Source organism: Vulpes lagopus, chromosome 19 (genome assembly GCF_018345385.1).
Source record: "Vulpes lagopus strain Blue_001 chromosome 19, ASM1834538v1, whole genome shotgun sequence".
NCBI lineage: Eukaryota > Metazoa > Chordata > Mammalia > Carnivora > Canidae > Vulpes > Vulpes lagopus.
The window spans coordinates 34,144,125-34,162,442 of record NC_054842.1 but is presented as its reverse complement, the minus strand read 5'-3'; the positions used below and the strand labels follow the sequence as shown (position 1 = coordinate 34,162,442).

Genomic DNA, 18,318 nt, shown 5'->3' with positions numbered 1-18,318 from the left:
AGAAAAGATGAATCATAGAGCTCTTCAAGTATATAGGGACTCTTCACAAATTTAGTTCTCACAGGAATAGTAAAATGTATGTCTTCTGTACCTCCCAGAGTGGGCAAATCTTAAATGATAAATCCATTCTAATATTCTAATCTCCCTAAGTCTTTGAATCCCGTCTTCTACATTAAACCAAGGCAGGTCAATCATTTCTAATTTGTTCACTGTGAGCCACCTTTTGGTCCATGTTTATGTTAACCAAACTGTTAGAGTCCTTCCGAACTCCTTGAGCTGCAGTATAAATGCAGAATCTGTTTAGTGAATCTATATCAATAATTTCAACATGATCCAAATTAACATCCTCTCCACTATTACCTCACATCCTCACATCCTATCTATTCCTACACATGTTCCCCAGATTTCTGTCCGCACAAATCAGAAAACTCAAATAGTCTTTTGGAATGTAGTACAGCTCCTTGGGGTAACATCTGATACCTCACCTTTAAGGACTGTTGGGATTTGAGTCTAGAAGCAAAGATAGCAAGTGGATGTGAGGCCTGAGGAAACTCACCATCGGCTTGCATGGTTACTGCCTCAGGGGTGTCCTTATAGCTTCTTCAGCCAATGCAGAGTTAATTCTCTCAGTAGGGAATCACTACCACTAGAGGTAGGAAGTCAGTTTCTACTGTGGGTAAGGAGGCCTCTTCCATGTGCAAAAAAAAAAATTCATCAAAATTAAGGGGCTCAAGGCCCTCAGCTTCATCAGGGACTTCCTACACACCTCCAATTGAACTTATAGAATCCCGTTCTTCCCCAATCTATGCCCTAACTCTAATACCCTGCAAGGCTGGATGTTTAATACACATTATATAATTCAGCCAATTGCAGGGTAAGAGTCTGCATTTGATTTTCAGCAATTTCAACTCTTCACCTATAGTAGATAACAGTCTCCTTCAGGGCACACATAGACACTTTTAGTTGATTCATGTGGCATTTGAACTGGGAATTCAAATCCCCAAGCTCATCCTTTTTTTGACACTTTGTCCAGAAGCATTAGAAGCAACCAGCCAACTTCATTTGTGATTTTTCAAAAAATGTTAGAAAATATTAAATACACAGTTACCCAACTCCTTGCTTATTGGTGGTTAATTAAGAATATCCAATAATGATATTTTGTACATTTTTATTGCCAAATTATACCATAGATTATCAATGTCCTCTTTACTAGAGGAAATAGAGTCATTAGCATGTTTAAATCTAATTAGAGGGAATCCCTGGGTGGCTCAGCAGTTTAGCACCTGCCATTGGCTCAGGGCATGATCCTGGAGTCCTGGGATCAAGTCCCACATCAGGCTTCCTGCATGGAGCCTGCTTCTCCCTCTGCCTCTCTCTCTCTCTCTCTCTCTCTCTCTCTCTCTGTCTCTCATAAATAAATAAATAAATAAATAAATAAATAAATAAATAAATAAAATCTTTTTAAAAATAAAATAAAATAAATCTAATTAGATTAGAGAATCAATTCCAGAAACCCCTGAACCAATTCAGAAAATTCATCCCTAAAATTCTGTTCTTCTAGAACCACTCTCAATAACCAAAATTTATATTAGTCTGGGAGTTAGAGATGGATAGATAGATAATAAGGAATTGGCTCATGTGATTATGAAGGCTAAGAAGTCCCAGGATCTGTACTTGGCAAACTAGAGACCCAGGAGAGCAATGATGTAAATTCTAGTCTGAGCCTGAAGGCAGGAGGAAACTGATATTCCAGCTTGAAAACAGTCAAGCAGAGAGAGACTTCTTTCTCATCCAGCCTTCTTACTCTATTCAGGACTTCAGTAGATTGGATAAGGCTCACCGACACTGGAGAGGGCAATCTGCTTTACTCACTCTACCTATTCAAATGTTAATCTCATCCAGAAAAATCCTCACACACACACCAAGAATAATGCTTATCCAAATATCTGGGCATTCTCATGTTCCAGTCAAGTTGACACATAAAAGTAACCATTAAAAACTGGAAGAATTAAATTAATTGCCTACATCATGGAATTACAGTCTGAGAATTTCAACAGAAAAGCTTATAAAGAGCCATGAAAGTGTCCATAGGAGAAGGAAATCTCAGCTAGTCCCAGGGAACCCAAATCCAGCTTTCAACTGTTCCAATCAGGTAAGTCCCTTCCTGAGCCCCCTTTCCATTCTATCCTTGAAATCCAATCTTAGATGGGTCCACCATGGCAGCAGGTGAAGGAGGAGGAGGTAAAAGAGAGATGGAAACAGACCACGCACTTCCCTGAAGTAAGGAAGCCAACCAACCTACTAAAGACAAAAGAAGTTTTCTCTCATAAGAGTTTAATGTTTTTATTACTATCTGGGAATAGGCAATTTTAATAACGAATTGAATTAAAGTGACTGAGTTAAAATAACTACAGAGTTTTCTATCACCTAAGAGTGACCCAAAAAGTCATCACTGACAAGGAAAAAACTGCTCCCACCAAGTAATTTTTAAGAGAGAGTGGGAGACCCCCCCCATGAGTCAGTAGATTTTCAAAGTATCCATTATTTCCATCTCTGTGTTATGAATTTTTCTGTTTGCTCAGTCTGAAATATGCCTCATAACGCATTTCATGTCTTTTGTCATTGTTTTTTTATAGCTCATTCTGCATGGTAGTGTTTTCCACAAACAAGTCCTTCTGTGGTAGATACTTTTGCCTTAGCCCATTCTTCCTAGTTTACACACTTAGGACTAGGTGTTAGAGATTTTCAAGTGTTTGCTCTAAGCCAACAAAATTCTCGATGCTGTACCCCTGTACAGGACCAGTCCAGACAAAAATGTCCCCTTTTCTTCCTGCACCATGGGCAAGCAGCACATTTCTGAGTGTTTTCAGACCTGGGTCACTAAATAGACAAGCCCCAACCCCAGCTTCGTGCAATGAGCATGGGTCTGCTCTCCTGCCAAACTTGGGGTACACTCATTTCCATTCCCACATGAGCTTTGAAGTCCAACCTATATATACCCAATTCCTTCTACCCTTGGGCTCTATTTCATCAGCTTACTCTTAACACTATTGACCATAAGGATTGTGTGTGTGTGTGTGTGTGTGTGTGTGTGTGTGTGTGTGAGAGAGAGAGAGAGAGAGAGAGAGAGAGAGAGAGAGATCTATCATTCCTCTGTGTTTGGAGAAGGTTACAGAGAGGGTTTGATGTGTGCTCACTCCATCATCTTGATCAGATGTCTTCCAGTCATGCCTCAGACACTACTGAGCTAGACGAGCAGGATATATGCCCCAGTCCCAAGTCACCTCAGTTTTGCAATAGAATGAACAAGTCTATTTTCCCTCAGTGATTGCTTATTACTAGCTTTGTAAGGGAAATCCCTCCCTCTATTGTCCTGCCTGCCCAGAAGAGTAGACACCACTCCATGAGAGCTGATGTAAGACAGACTATTCCACATTCTAGAGAGCCACAGTGTCAGGAGCTTCCCTAAGCCCTCCCTCTCACAATAAGAACTTCTAGTCTGAGCCTGAAGGCAGGAGGAAACTGATATTCCAGCTTGAAAACAGTCAAGCAGAGAGAGACTTCTTTCTCATCCAGCCTTCAGAGGTGACTCAGAGTTTTCAGATAAAATCTCAGGTGCAGATGCTGATATCACATAGTCAGCCTCCCACTCAAACAGGCTCAGAAGGCTCCAGGCCTCCAATGTGCTGCTCTCACCAGGATCCTATTCTTTCCTGGGACTGCATCATCAGCCCAGCCTGGCTGATCAGCCCAAGCCTTAAAGCTCCAACAACCAGTTAGGGTAAGAAAAGCCCAGCCCAAGCCTTAAAGCTCCAACAACCAGTTAGGGTAAGAAAAGCCCAGCCTGGCTGATCAGCCCAAGCCTTAAAGCTCCAACAACCAGTTAGGGTAAGAAAAACAAGAAGAGGGACCTAAGCACTCCCACTGGGGCTAGTGGAGAGTCTAGACCCAGAGAGGAAACATGGATGGCTCAGGAACTACATTTGTTTAGCATAGAAGCAGCCCCTATAGCCACACCCCTCAGACCTCAACAGCCATACATCACCTTCCCTGAGAGCTGAGCAAGTGGTCAATCAGCAAGAAGTTCAGCTGACTAGAATCACTGCATACCAACTGTACACCAGACACCACTAAAAACTTTACATACATTTTCTCATTTATTCATCTACCCATTCTGATGTAGGAAATAATGTCAGTTCCATTTTTCAGATGAGTAATTGAAGCTCAAAGAGGTTAAGTAATTTGCCAAAGATCACACAGCTGTTAAGTGACAGAGTCATAATTCAAACCCGGGGAGTCTAAAACCAAAAGAAGCACTATTGGTCCCTCCATTCTCACTGCCTCTGGCAATGGGGTTCTCCAGGCTGTTGAATTGGTTCACCCTACAGCAGCTCCCACAGAGAGGTATCCACCTTTCTGGGAGGGACAAGAAGAGCATGAACCTCAGTCTAGAATGAGGAGTGAAGGAAGGCTATACCATGAAAGAAAATAGCAATCCTCCAACCACACAGATCACAGCAAGAGGACCCTCAAGGATCCCATTTGGACCTACTGTCTGATGGTGTCCCAGGGTTTGCCTGCAATCAAAGCTCCCAGCTGTCTCTTACTGGAGGGTACCCCAACAGTCTCATAGAGTCCCACCCTGGAAAGGCAGTCCAGATGCCTCCAGCTCTGCCTTGAGGAAGAATATGGGCATTTGTGTCATTTAGGGATTGGAATTAGGCAGATGCCAAGTAACCCCAGTAGTGCACTTCCAGGACCCAGCTTCTCCTTATCGTTGCCTGGTTGCAGGTCTCGAGCTCCTCTGACCTGCACTGCTGGCATATGCACAGCTCGCACTGTGCCAGGCAGCCTTTGACTGCTGGAGCCTCCAGGCCTTTTGCATTCAGGCCAATCCCAGAAAGGGAGGTGATGTACAGCCTGGCCGTTGAGCCCTGAGGGGTGTGGCTGTATGGGCTGCTTCTATGCCAAGCAAATGTAGTTCCTGAGCCATCCATGTTTCAGAGAGTCAGCCACTCTCTGAAAATCTTTTCTAGGTAGTAGCCTTTACCAGCAACAGTCAGTCCCCACTCGGAATGGCTCCCTGATTGGTTCTAGGCTTCTCCAGAAAGCAAGGCTCCCAAGTATCCATCCGTGGAGGGTTCCCAACCAACCGGTGTGGGGCCCCACCCTGACCAAACAGCCCACTGGCCTTCAGCTCCACCTCCCAGGAAATATGCACATTTGAAGGTAGGTGTAGGTGAAGGCCTGGAACTAGGCAGCTGCTAGGTAGGTAGTCCCTGACATCTTTTCCTGTAAGCAGACCTGACTTGACATTGTTCTGTTCCAGGGCCCTGGCTCCCCCACATTGTCCCTACATACACAGTCCCAGTTCACACCCCACACCTTGTTAGCCGGCCTGGGGCTGCCGGGGACAACCCCAGGCCCCATGACTCTGATAGGATGCCACCAACTGAATGGAGAGCCCACATCCCAAAGATATTTCTGACATTGCATTTAAAGCTGGGGACTGCCAGTCCCTGCTTGGCCCAGCTGCCTCAGGGTGTCCTGGCCTCCTCCTCCAGGCAAGGCTCCCAGGTGTCTCTTGCTGGACGTTACTCTCACCCTCCCATGCAGCTCCATCCTGGCAAGGCAGCCCATACAGCTCCAGCTCTGCCTCTGGGGTAGCATGCACATTTGTGCAGGTGAGAGCTTGGAGCCTTGTACCCCCCATAGCAACTCGGTCAGGGCCTCTCCAGCCACTTGCCCTGTTCCAGGTCTCTGGCTCCCCTGACCTGCATGGCTCATGCATGCCCAGCACACACTCTGTCAGCCTTTCCAGGGCACCTCAAGCCCTCCAGGCCTGTGGCTTCAGGCCGGTCCCAATCCTCCTGCACAGCTTCCTGGATGAAGGGAGCCCAACCCTCCAAAATTTCTCTGAGGCGGCTACTCTAAAGCGGTGACATCAGTCCCCCCTGGCTGCCTGCTAGAGTCCCCGGCTTACCCATCATCGAGGCTCCCAGGTGTCTCTTGGGGAATGGTACCCGGCAGCCCACCAAGCCTCGTCCTGGCCAGGCAGTCCAGATTCCTCCAGCTTCACTTTCAAGAGAAACATGTGCATTTCTGTAGCTAAGGCTTGGAACCAGGCAGATGTCGGGTAACCCCAGTGGCTCCCCCCCGGAACCTAACCGCTTCTTACAGCTGCTGAGTTTCCAGGGCGGGCTCCGCAGGCCTGCGCGGCTCCCGCATGCGCAGTACACACCCCATCAACCCACCCAGTGTCCGGGGCCCTTCAGGCCTGTGGAGCCCAGGCAGGTCCCAAACCACCTGCACAGCCTCCTTCGTGGAGGGATGTCACCCCCCCCCCCCCCAATATCTTTCAGAGGCAGCAGCCTTAAACTTGCAACAGTCAGACCCCATTTGGACAGCCTGATGAGGCCCAGGGGTTTGCCCACATTCAAGGCTTCTTCTTGTTGGAGGGCACCCCAAGTGTCCAGCACAGCCTCACCCCAGCAAGACGGTCCAGATGCCTCCGGCTCTGCCTTCAGGGGTATATGCACATTTATGTAGATTAAGGCTTGGAATGAGTACCTGCTCCTGTGATCCAGCCTCTCCCTACAGCTGCCCTGTGCCAGGTGATTGGCTCCCCTGCCCTGCAGGGCCTCACATGTTCATTCCCACCCATCAGCCTTGGGTAGGCTGGGCACTCCAGGCCTGTCCTACATTAGGACAAAAATGCATCTCTAAACAGGAGCAGCTCAGCTCAGTGTTCTGAATCCTAGCCACCTTCTGAATAAGTGCAGTGTTTTGTTCTCATTTTCTTGTGTTGTTGTTTGTTTGTTTGTTTGTTTTCTGAATACCAGATTACAACTTCTCCCCCTAACCTGCCCCTGGAGATCCCTCTTCAAACATTCCCCAAGTGACTCTGGCACACTGGGATCTGCTAACACCAGCCACTCCTAACCTGCTGTCCTTGAAACTTTCCTGCTATACCCACTCTTTTGGAAGAAGTAGGGTGCCTCTTCCACTCCTTCCAGTTCCCTTAAAAGCTTTGGCCAGTGGAACCCTCAGCCCCTGCATTTGACACAACCCTCCTGCCAAACTCAATGGCCTCTTCTCTCAATAGTATGGGATGCTGATTGTCACCCACCCCTTGCAGTTCAGCAAGCTCAAACTGACTTCAAGTTCTCTACCCACACCTCCCGACCTCCCTCTATACAGCCCCTCCCTCCTCAGCTTGCTCTGCAGTGATGGGTCCTGTGTCCTCCCACTGCTGCTCCCACTGCCTTCTGGACACGTGTCATCCCAAACCTCAAATATTCCAAAACAATCTTGTTATCCTTGCTCCAAGCACAAGCTACTACCCCTTCCCAGTCTGTCATTCTCCTAGTTTCTTAGCCCTGGACTCAGGAATCATTCCTACTTCCTCTGCCTCCTTCATCAGCTATGCACATTGACTATAAACAGGGTCAACTGCATAATGTTTGGGGCCCCTTGTGCATGAAGCAGAAAAATGTCATTAAAGGCACATAAAAAGCTTTTTCCTTTCTTCTGTGATCTTTTTCTACGCTTGTCATGGAGGTTTTTATTTGTTGTTTAATGTGTTCTAAGTAAAAAAGAAAAAATTAAAATTTTTAATTAGTACAAATTTTACTTCTCATTTTTGCAAAACAAATATCAGAGCATTTGGCTGTAGCTGTCACCAAAATTACATAATTCCTATTTCCTGCCTTGTCCCCAGAGGGTGCCACAAACTGGCCAGAAGAGGCAAACACAAGCCAAACACAGGATGTTTGGAAGGCCAGGATCCATTAAACCTTAACTCCTAAGCATCAATTTTATGGGTCTTCTTAATACCTGAGTATAATCAAAGACACTTCAATTGAATTTTGATATTTTTATGTGGCTTTGTCTGACTCGGGGTTACCACTTACACGGTTAATCCACTTATGTTCCCTTGAAACATAAAAATTCCTTCTGACTGAGGTATTCATGTTTACTAGTTTCTGTTTTCTTCATCTACGCGAAGGAGAAGACAGTAATCCAACAAAATACACTTTTTTTTAACCTTCTCGTAGTCTACATGATTTAGATGCACTCTGCATATCATCTTAGACCAATGACTTCAGATTTACTATACGTCACCTGACTTCAGCCCATGCTCTTATATCTGATGTTCAAGTTGTCTCAACTTTGCCAGTGGGCGCTCCTTTTAGATTACCTTCTAAGTCCTTTTGATTCCATTAATCTATTTAAAATCTCCTACTTCCTGATCTTGTTAGTTGTTCAGCTTCATCTTGAACTTTCAAAGTACAGAATCAAAGTACAAAATCTGCCATTTCTCCCCAAGTGTTTTCTGTGGGAAAAGAGAACTGTAGACCAGAATGTGCATGCCGAGATGCACCATCTGGTGACACATCTCCCTGGCCACTTCAACAAAGAAACAAAAGGTATATATTTTTAGTTTACTATTTTTGTTCTTTTTTTTAAGATTTTTTTAAATTTATTTATTCATAAGAGACACAGAGAGAAAGGCAGAGCCATAGGCAGAGGAGAAGCAGGCTGTCTGTGGGGACCCAGTGCAGGACTTGATCCTGGGACCCCAGGATCACAACCTGAGCCCAAGGCAGATACTCAACCACTGAGCCATGCTGGTGCCCCCTATTTTTGTTCTTTTAAAAGCATGAGTTAATAGCGATTTTTCCAGTTCCATTCTAACAATACAGTATTCCTATTCAAATCCTTGATTCTACAATTATGTTTCCTTTTCTTTTATGCTAAACAAAATCTAGATTCCTAACAAAATAAACATAATTGCTTATTTTCTTTGTCTGAAAAGAAAATAATTCTAAAATAGCTCTAAAACATAATGCAAACTAGTAGCAATGCAAACTAATAAAGTTCAATTTTTCTAATGCTTACTTTTTGTTTGTTTTTAGGCTGCATTCCACTAAAGATTTGCCAAAAAAAAAGAAAAGAAAAGAAAAGAAAAGAAAAGAAACAGAAACAGAAAAAGAAAACAAAAAAGAAAAAGAAAAAAAAGTCTTTGCTCTAGAGTCCTTTATAATCTCTCACTCTTGTCTCACTCTTGTGAATCCTTGTCTGGCATAGAGTTTTGATTCATCTGTTTTCCTTCATTTTCAAGCTGAGAGCCCTAGCATCAGAACAGCCAGGAGACCAAACCTCTTAGGAGGTAGAGACTAGGAGACACTAGGAGAAAGAAGGTCTTCTCCTCAAGATGATGGAGAGAACCCCAACAGTATAGTGGCCAAAATTCTGCATGACGGTTGCATTTCACCATTATCTGTCCATCTACAATGGCTTAACCTATAGGCACAATAATCAGGATTGGTACACATGATTTCTGGCTGAAAGAACCAATTCTGCCTCTTGTTAACTAACCTATCCAATCTATTTTACTGTCACACATTTGGTTGGTTTTTCTTTTCTTTTCTTTTCTTTTCTTTTTTTTTTTTTTTTTGTAAAGTCTTGTTCTAATCTTCTAAGCCTTTTCATTTATCTTGTTCCTTTTATGAACTATAAACTCTCCCTTCTTTTATAATGTTCAACATTCCCTTACCAGCCTAATATACTGTGTTACATGTTGTTCCTCAAGGTTTCAGTGAAGAATCAAAATCAATTAGCAGTATCTTAAGTCCAGATTTAGTCAAAGCTTTTAATTTTCTCACAAGGGGATCAAATTCTTTTTTTTTTTTTTTTTTTCATGAGAGACGCAGAGAGAGAGAGAGAGAGGCAGAGACACAGGCAGAGAGAGAAGCAGGCTCCATGCAGGGAGTCTGATGGGGGTCTCGATTCCGGGTCTCCAGGATCATGCCCTGGACCAAAGGCAGTGCTAAACCACTGAGCCACCCGGACTGCCTGGGGATCAAATTCTTTATGATTATCCAAGAACATTACCTCTAAATGCAGTACCTTAAGATTTTACTAGAAATACCTTTGACTTAAGGGTCAAAATTCAGGTTTGGCTTCATATATATTATACTGTCCTTATTTTAATTATTGACCAACAGAGACTAGAACTCCAAATTCTCTGAAGTCTTTGGAAAACACAGTTACCAATTACCTTCATTCTATATAAAACTCAAACTTGCCAAAGCCAAATAAGAAGGTCATAAAATGCAACATAGATATACTTCAATAAAGTTTAAATTAAAAATACATAACCAGGGATGCCTGGGTGGCACAGTTAACTGGCTGACTCTTGGTTTAGGCTCAGGTAATGATCTCAGAGTTGGGAGATCCAGCCCTGTGCTTGGCTTTGAGCCTAGCATGGAGTCCACTTAGGACTCTCTCCTTCTGCCCTGCCCCTCTCAAATAAATAAATAAATCTTTTTAAAAAATAAAAATACATTACCAGATATATCAAATTATGTCACAATCTTTTCATTACTGAAAAAATGTTATCAGATTATTTCACCTCTAACCATTCTCAGAAAGTTCAAGTAGAAAATTTTACAAATTCATAAAATTTCCAGATTATTTTCTCATAGAACTTGTTCATAAAAGCTATCAGTGTTTAAAAATCATAGTACACTGCCTCATAGGACACAACTAGTTAATGTTATGGGAGACATCCAAATTCTGCCCCAGAATCAAATATATCATGCCCTAAATTCCTGACTTTGCATTCTGTTGTAGCTGCATTTATGACTTCAAGTAAGTCACAAAACCGCATTCTTTGAATTTAAGGTAAAACTATGCATTATCTGGTTTCAATTTTCAATATTGTTAATACCTTTTTAAAGTCTTAAATGGTATCTAATTCAGGCACCTGGGCAGCCCAGTCAGTTAAGTGTCTGCCTTCCAATCAGGTCACCGTCTCAGCAGCCTGGGATTGAGCCACATGGGGCTCCCTCCTCAGTAAGGAGTCTGCTTCTCCTACCCCTGCTCTTGTTCTTTCTCTCTCTCTCTCTCTCTCTCTCTCTCTCTCTCTCTCTCTCCCCCCTTCATTTTTTTTATTTTTTTCTCTCCCCCCTTCAAATAAATAAAAATCTTTTTTAAAAATGGTACCTAATTCAAAAACTCTGATTTTGTAATAAATGTTTTTGGAGGATGTGATTTTTTTTTAAATGAGTCATTAGCTAAAGGAAAGAGTGGGCCCCACCTCTGGCATACACCCTGCTGATAACACACATCTCTAGCACCTGCATGTTCAGAACCACACCTCAGGACCAAGCTCCTGCCTATCAGTTCTTCAACTCGTGCCTTGTCTTTGCCAACCCCAGATTAAACTTCTCCTTCAGAGTTTAAAACTTTGTTAGAAAAAAAAGAATAAAAGGAAGAAAGAGAGGGAGGAAGAAAAGGAAGGAAGGAAAGAAGGAAGAAATAAGGAAAAAAGACGAGGGAAAGGAAGGAAGGAGACAAATCCTTTTTCCTGACAGTTTTCTCTCCTGAACTGAAATGGAACTGCTTACAGTTACATGTATTTAAATTACAGCATCTGCTGTAATCTGCTGCCATCTGCTAACTTAAAACTCTTCATTTAAAATACAGTAATTCTTCGCCCCATTGGCAATCCTCCATAATCTAGGCTTAATCTGAGGAGAGGGAGCTATTCCATTTTGATCTATTCCCAGTAGCAAGACTCAAACGTGAAAGGAGAGAATGGAGAGTTAACTTCGTGACATGAGCTTCACCTGTGAAGGCCCTTTAGCCTTGGTACTGTCGGTGTGATGACATCAGAAGGCCCTAGTTCTGGGGTATGATTTCCTAAGGCTAGAAACCTAAGATGTCGTCTGTAGGCTTAATCCTATACCAAGGCACTTTAGTAGAGATATGCTGGCATCTCCAGGAAATGAGGAGGCATGGGGGCCACTTCATAGACAAGTGGCTTAAAGTACAGGAGCAAAATGTAGAAGTTACTAAGGTTTGTACAGACACTCATTTTTAACAGCCAGGACTTTTTAAGTAGTTTTTTTTTTTTTTAAGATTTTATTTATTTATTTATTCATGAGAGAGAGAGAGAGAAAGAGGCAGAGACACAGGCAGAGGGAGAAGCAGGCTCCATGCAGGGGGCAGGGATCACGCCCTGGGCTGAAGGCGGCACTAAACCGCTGCCACCCAGGGATCCCCCTTTTTAAGTAGTTTTTAAAATTTCCCAAAAGGAGTCCAATGGAGGAACCAGAGGCAAGTACCTCCTTCACAGTAAGAGGGTTTTTGCTTTTGCTCCTGGGGCTCTTTGCAGATACCCAAGAACACTCCTGCTCAGTTCTTCCTCCAGGATCCTTAATGGGGTTTTGCAACCCCTCTTGGGCTTGCAGCTTCTCACTGAGGGAGGCAAGAGGGGCTGCATCTTCCTTTTGGGAGTCTTCTGCTCCCACATGTGCATTCTCCCACTTCAGGCACGAATGGGTTTTTTTGTTGTTTTTGTTGTTGTTGTTGTTGTTGTTAGATGCATGAGAACATGAGGGTCCCTGGAACCCACAAGACAAAACTGTAATTGGGGTCAACTCTTGTATGCCAGTTTCAAATTTCACAGAGTAGGTGCCACAGTGGTTTAATATGACTACCCTCTCATGAACTACCCCCTCATATGGCCTGAGGAACACCCTAGAAAGTCAGTCTAGTCCAGGGATAGGCTAGAAATGACAGACAGGAAAAACAAAAATTCAAAAACTTTTTTTTTTAATAGATAAGGAAGGACAGCGCAGAGGAAAGCTGGACACAGGAAAAAGTGAGGCAGAGGCCAAGGGCCCAGTAGGGAGGCAGAGCCAGGCAGGCCCAAAGAAGCCCCTAATGATGCTGGAGACAGGGCCCGAGTGCGGATATGGCGGCCACTAAATTCTGAATCCACTAGTGGTAGTGGAGGTTTGTTAGGGGCCAAGCCCATGGAGATTTTGTAGTTGAGTTCTCATTCTAGGAAACTTGTCTGAATTTTCCTTTCTCCATCCAGGAAACTAAGATCGCTTGGCTCCGTGAGAACAGAAGGACCTTTTCCACCACTCAACACAAGGTGGCGCCAGACACCCGCGGACTTAATGAGGTCCCCCTTCCAAAGGGGCTCCAGAAGCTTTGGGAAAAGTTCCCTGAAGGGATCAATCAAGTCCGGCCAGATTCAAAGGAAACTGAGAGCTCTGCATCCACAGAGAATTAGCCTAAGGATTAAAAAAAAAAAAAAACGCATACAGAAAATATACATATATATGAGATGTATTATATATACACATACATATATATATATATAAGATGGGGAAGGGTAGCACAGAGGCTAGACACGCAAACTGAATCTACAAAAACTCTATAAAAAGAAAATAAAGGCACATCACTGGGAACCCCTGGCAGGACGGGAGATAGACAAGGAGTTAGGCAAGTGAGAAAGGACTGGAAGTAGAGGGCAACCAGTAAAGAGGCTGTTGCAGGTCTCCAAGGGTTGCTTCTTGGGCCAAGGACTGGTGGCAGTGGAGAAAGATGCCTTCTGATTGAGGTGTGTACATTCACTCTTCTTCATAGTATTCTTCATTGGTGTGGTGAGTCAATAAAGCCCAACATGACTGCATAACGAGACTGAGTTGAAATGCATTCTATTCATGTTTTCTGAGAATTCACTGTATTAGCTTTGCTCTTTTTATGTGTTGTTATGGATTCGTGACATTTCAAATGTACTAATGTCAGTCGATATTCTCATTTTGATGCTCTCACATTATCCCAACTTTTGGTGGTGGGGACCCTTTTAGATCTCAAATGCCCTGGTTATTTTAAGCTTTGCTTCTGGCCCAGTAAGGCGTTAGGTGTTATGAGATTGCCTCATACTCTTTTGCCCCAGACCAGACATGGAATCAGACATTGTTCCCAGAAACCCTGGCTCCTTTTGGGAGAAAAATAGCATTAGAAACCATAATGTAGGCATTAGGGTGCATTATATGCATTGAGGTAACGTTGCTACTGAGCCATTTAGATGGGGGGAAGCCAGAAAAGAAATATACTTTAAAGTAAATGTATTACAAAGGCATGACTTCATATTAATATGTTCAATTCAGTTCTAACAATACATGGCTCCTACTCAAATTTTTGAGTCCAATTGGCCTTCCCTTTCACTAATCCTGAAATCTAGGTTCCTATCAAAATAAACATAATTATTTACTTATTCTAACTGACAACTTAAGAGAACAGCTCCAAACCCTCCCCCCTCAAAAATACACTATCCATACAAACAGTACAAATACTAAATTAAGTTTTTGTTTTAGACTGTCAATTTTTTGCCAAATTCATCTGTTCTAGAGCCACTGGTAACCTCCCCACCCTGTGCAGCTATATAAGAATGTAACTGACATAGTTGTGGTCCAGTTGTTTATTTAGAGGAGGCTGCAACCTGCCCCCATCCCCATTTTCTGCTCTACCTTTTCATTTTTCATGGGTCTGATACACTCCTAATATACCAGATAATTCACTTACAAATAAGAATTACTACCATTATTTGATTTTGTATTATTTTGTTATTATTATTTTCCCTTTCCCCTGTGGAAATGTAAACCTCATAAAATAAGTGGTTTTGTTCACTAGACTCTGGCATTTGTTCCCTGAGGGCAGGGCTAAGGAAGCTGGGCTTGATTCTGGGGGTGAGGGCACTCTGTGGGGTTGAGTGCAAACATGGTTGGTCTTCCTGTTCTGTTGTAGTTACTAACTGGGCTCCTTTTCACTTCTTAAAGTGTTACAGTTTAAAGAGCTAGGTGATGGGGATAAAAGGAGAGAAGGCCCGAGGAGTCAAGATATAAGCACTCCAGCTACAGAGGTACCCCTCCTACTATGGGGAACAAGCTCAGTGTCTGATGCATGGCTGGACCTCAGTTAAATGCACGTGTGGGAACTGAGAAGACAACAGAATTATCCAGAGAAGTGTTTACAAACAAAAAATGCCAACAGGAATGGATGGGCTCTGGGACAAATTGTGAGAGGGACTCAAACAGAGGGAAACAAAGGGTGATTTCTGGGTTCTAGGTCTGGACAGGTGGCAAAAGGACAGCAGCCCCCACATGGAGCAGCAAGGAAATGGGACAAGGGAGAGTGACGACCAGTATAGTAGCATGGCCTTTATTTTTGCAAACTGAAAATGTTTCCAGTTCAGGCTAAATATAAAATTAACATATACTCTCCATAAAAGAGTCGAACAACACAGAAGCATACAAAATGGTACAAAGGAAAAAATTTTCAGCAATATCATCCTCCTGGAGAGTCCACACCATCTGGCTCCTTGAGGCCCCACTGGGTAGGGAGTGGGTGAAGACCCAAATCTTGTAGGAGAAACACATGGTTGAAGAAGTTAGATTGTCCCCAGCTCTGGGCTGGCTGGGAGGGGTCCAGGAAGTTGGTGGAGACAAACCAACTCAGAGGCTTCAAGGCTGGGGTCTGAAAAATGGAGGCAAAGGCCTTGCCCATCAATCCCTTCACTTCTCAAGAAATTTCTCTCTCCAACCCTGACTCTTCCTCACCTGGTAGGGAGAGGGGTGGGAAGAGGCTTCCAGAGGTGGATCCTGGATGAACATGCTAGAAGGGGCTGAGGACACCCTGAGTGAGCTGTCTTAAAGAGGAGAGGTACCCAAAGGGATTTCTTGTGGAGCAAGGCCTCTAGGAAGATCCAGGGGCACTCTGACCAGGTGAGGCTTTGACTACTGCATTGGTCAGGGTTCTCAGGAATCTGCCTGCCACTCTTTCCCTTCCCGATCCCCTACCTGGGGTCACCCAACAACTCCTGACCAATGGTGGCCTTCAGGAGCATCTTGGGACATACGGTTGATGATGTAACTAAAGACCACTTTTTTGGAAGAAACCAAAAAGCTTACTGAAGGTGACCCCTTTTTATTTTTCATTCTATACTTTAACAATGCTGCAGGTCAAAGGAACACAGCAAACACCACCTTTATTATTGACATCCTTCTGCATTCTCCTCTCCTCATACACATACATGTTACCTGCTGCCTTGAGTGTGCACACATTATTTCCCCTTTACAACATCTTATGTATGCACAGCATGTCCCATCTTCCATGAGCCTGTGGCCTCCTTCTAGGTCATGTATTGTAGAGCTGGCTGAGCCATTTGCCTCTGCACAGGCATTTTGGGTCGAAGTGAAGTCAACACTTTGTACCCATCCTTCCTTTCCTCATCAAGGTTTACTCTAGGGAAGTGGGGGTCTCCAAGCCAACTGGTGGAAAGTTTTTATCATTCTTGTTACAATTTATATACTGCTCTGCAGAAAAGTTGAACTAATAACAATATACAGTGCTGCCAGTTTCCCAAAGCTCTGCAAGAGCTGTATGTGTGTGTGTGTGTGTGTGTGTGTGTGTGTGTGTGTGTGTGTGTGGTGGTGGTGGTGGTGGTTTAACAGTTGTATGGTTAATTCTCCTATTTCATAGATGAGAAAACTGAAGACCAAAGAAACCAAGCCACTTTCTCCAGGGTCATTCAGTCGGTGAATGGCAGAGCAACCTAGTTCTAGAGGTCACATCTCCTGACCCCCCCCCCCCAACTCAGCACTCTGTCCACCAAACCACTCTGCCTCTGACAGTTGCTTCTAGACATGGACACAGCAGGCTCTTCTTCTTTTCTTGTCCTTTGTCCATGGAGGAAAACAGATACTGGGTCTTTCCCCTCACAGCTTCTGTGCCGTGCCAACTGGATTCTCAGTTTCAACTGGGCCCTCTCCCAGCCTGCTAGATCCAGGACCTGAAAGGCTCCTCAGAAGACAGCACAGCTGTGGCACAGGCTTCCACCTCTTCCTTTCTGCAGCTGATTAACTTCTGGGGTGAATTGGTTATTTTCTGAAAAAATAATTTTCATTAAAATTCATTAGAGGAATGGTAGTAGCAGTAAAGTAGTAGTCACAATTACAGAGAATGTTGCAGAAATCCCAGCTACTTGATTAACTTTCAAGCATCGGGGTGGGGGGGTGGGGGGATGATTCTAACCACTGGTTCAGGAGCTTCCAATATTTACTCTAATTATTCTCCAGTTTACTGACCAGCAGATCTCTGGGGGCTGTGCTATATCAGTTACCCCACAAAAGCCCAGAATTTAATTCTGTCCAAAAGTCTAACCTTCCAGCAGAGAACTCTGAAAATAATGACCTGCAATGAGATGCTCAGTGTATAGCACATGGAAGGGGGCCCAGTCCAGAGGTGACACGCCACAAACAGGAGCCCCTTCCCACTCATATTCATGTTCCTACCGTCTTCTCCCAACAATGGCAATATGTAACCCTAACTGACTATAAAAATGCAGGTGTCAGCATTTCAGAGGGACTCTCCCCACTGTTACTAGCCTGCCCACTTCCACCAAACTCATTAGGTTCTTATTTTCCATGGCCCTTCCTGTCAATTCTCCAAAGAGGGGCACATGGACACAGCAAATAGGCCCAACGGGTTCTCCACCTCAGTCCTGGGAGATATTAGTTAGCTTCATGGAGCCAGGTGCCCTTGTTCCCTGTTTGTAAAGAGGCAACTCTGGTGTTCATGAGCAAGTAACAGGGGAGGACAATGTACATGCAGGGGTCACTAATGGGGAGTTTCAGTGGGGAGCCGACCACCAATTCATTGCTGCTGGTCCAGTCAGGTTCTTAGGATACTAGCTACCTAAATCTGCAGTGTTTATATTTGATTTTTTTTTTAACTCTAGAGAAATGCTGTCCAGTGGAAACATAATTTGAGCTCTATAGATGATTTAAAATTCTCCAGTAGTACATTTTAAAAAGTAAAAAGAAACAGGTGAAATTAATTTTAATAATGTAGTTTATTATTAAAATATTATTTTAGGGGCACCTGGATGGCTCAGTCCATTAAGAATCTGCCTTCAGCTCGGGTCGTGATCCCGGGGTGCTGGGAGCCCCGCATCTGGCTCTCTGCTCAGCAAGGAGCCTGCTTCTCCCTCTCCCTCCCCCTGCTTGTGCACGCTTTCTCTCTCTCTGCCAAATAAATAAATAGAATATTTTTAAAAAGTAAATAAAGTAAAATAAAAAATAAAAATAAAAAAAGTAAATAAAGTATTATTGTAACTTACAATATATATAAAAATATTAATGAAATGAGTTTTTCAAAATCCATTGCATATTTTATATTTACAGTACATCTCAATTTGGACTAGCTACATTTCAAGTGCTTAATAGTCACATATGGATAGTGGCTACCATATTAGACAGTGTAGTTTTAGAACATGAAAGTAAAATATATAATCTCAGAAGTTCAGAAGGTATAAAACTGCTACCCCATAGGTTAGAATAAACTTTCAAGCAAGATTCAATTGATTTTTTTTATTTGAATTACTTTTCAACATTTAAAAATCAGTAGATTTCACATAAACATTTGGATCTCTGGTTTCTCATTTAAAAGGTG

At 43.4% G+C, this 18,318-nt stretch overlaps 1 protein-coding gene across 2 annotated transcripts in view; it reads right to left on the bottom strand.

Annotated features, from left to right (window-relative positions):
• Positions 1–15,027: 15,027 nt before the first annotated feature.
• The window catches only part of IL20RB (interleukin 20 receptor subunit beta), a 37,398-nt gene continuing 34,107 nt past the window's right edge, over positions 15,028–18,318 (bottom strand). For both annotated transcript variants that reach the window (XM_041734306.1, XM_041734307.1), the window contains one exon: positions 15,028–16,752. In XM_041734306.1, the coding sequence (XP_041590240.1) occupies positions 16,645–16,752 (108 nt within the window). In that variant the 3' untranslated portion in view covers positions 15,028–16,644. The remainder of the gene's footprint in view (positions 16,753–18,318) is intronic.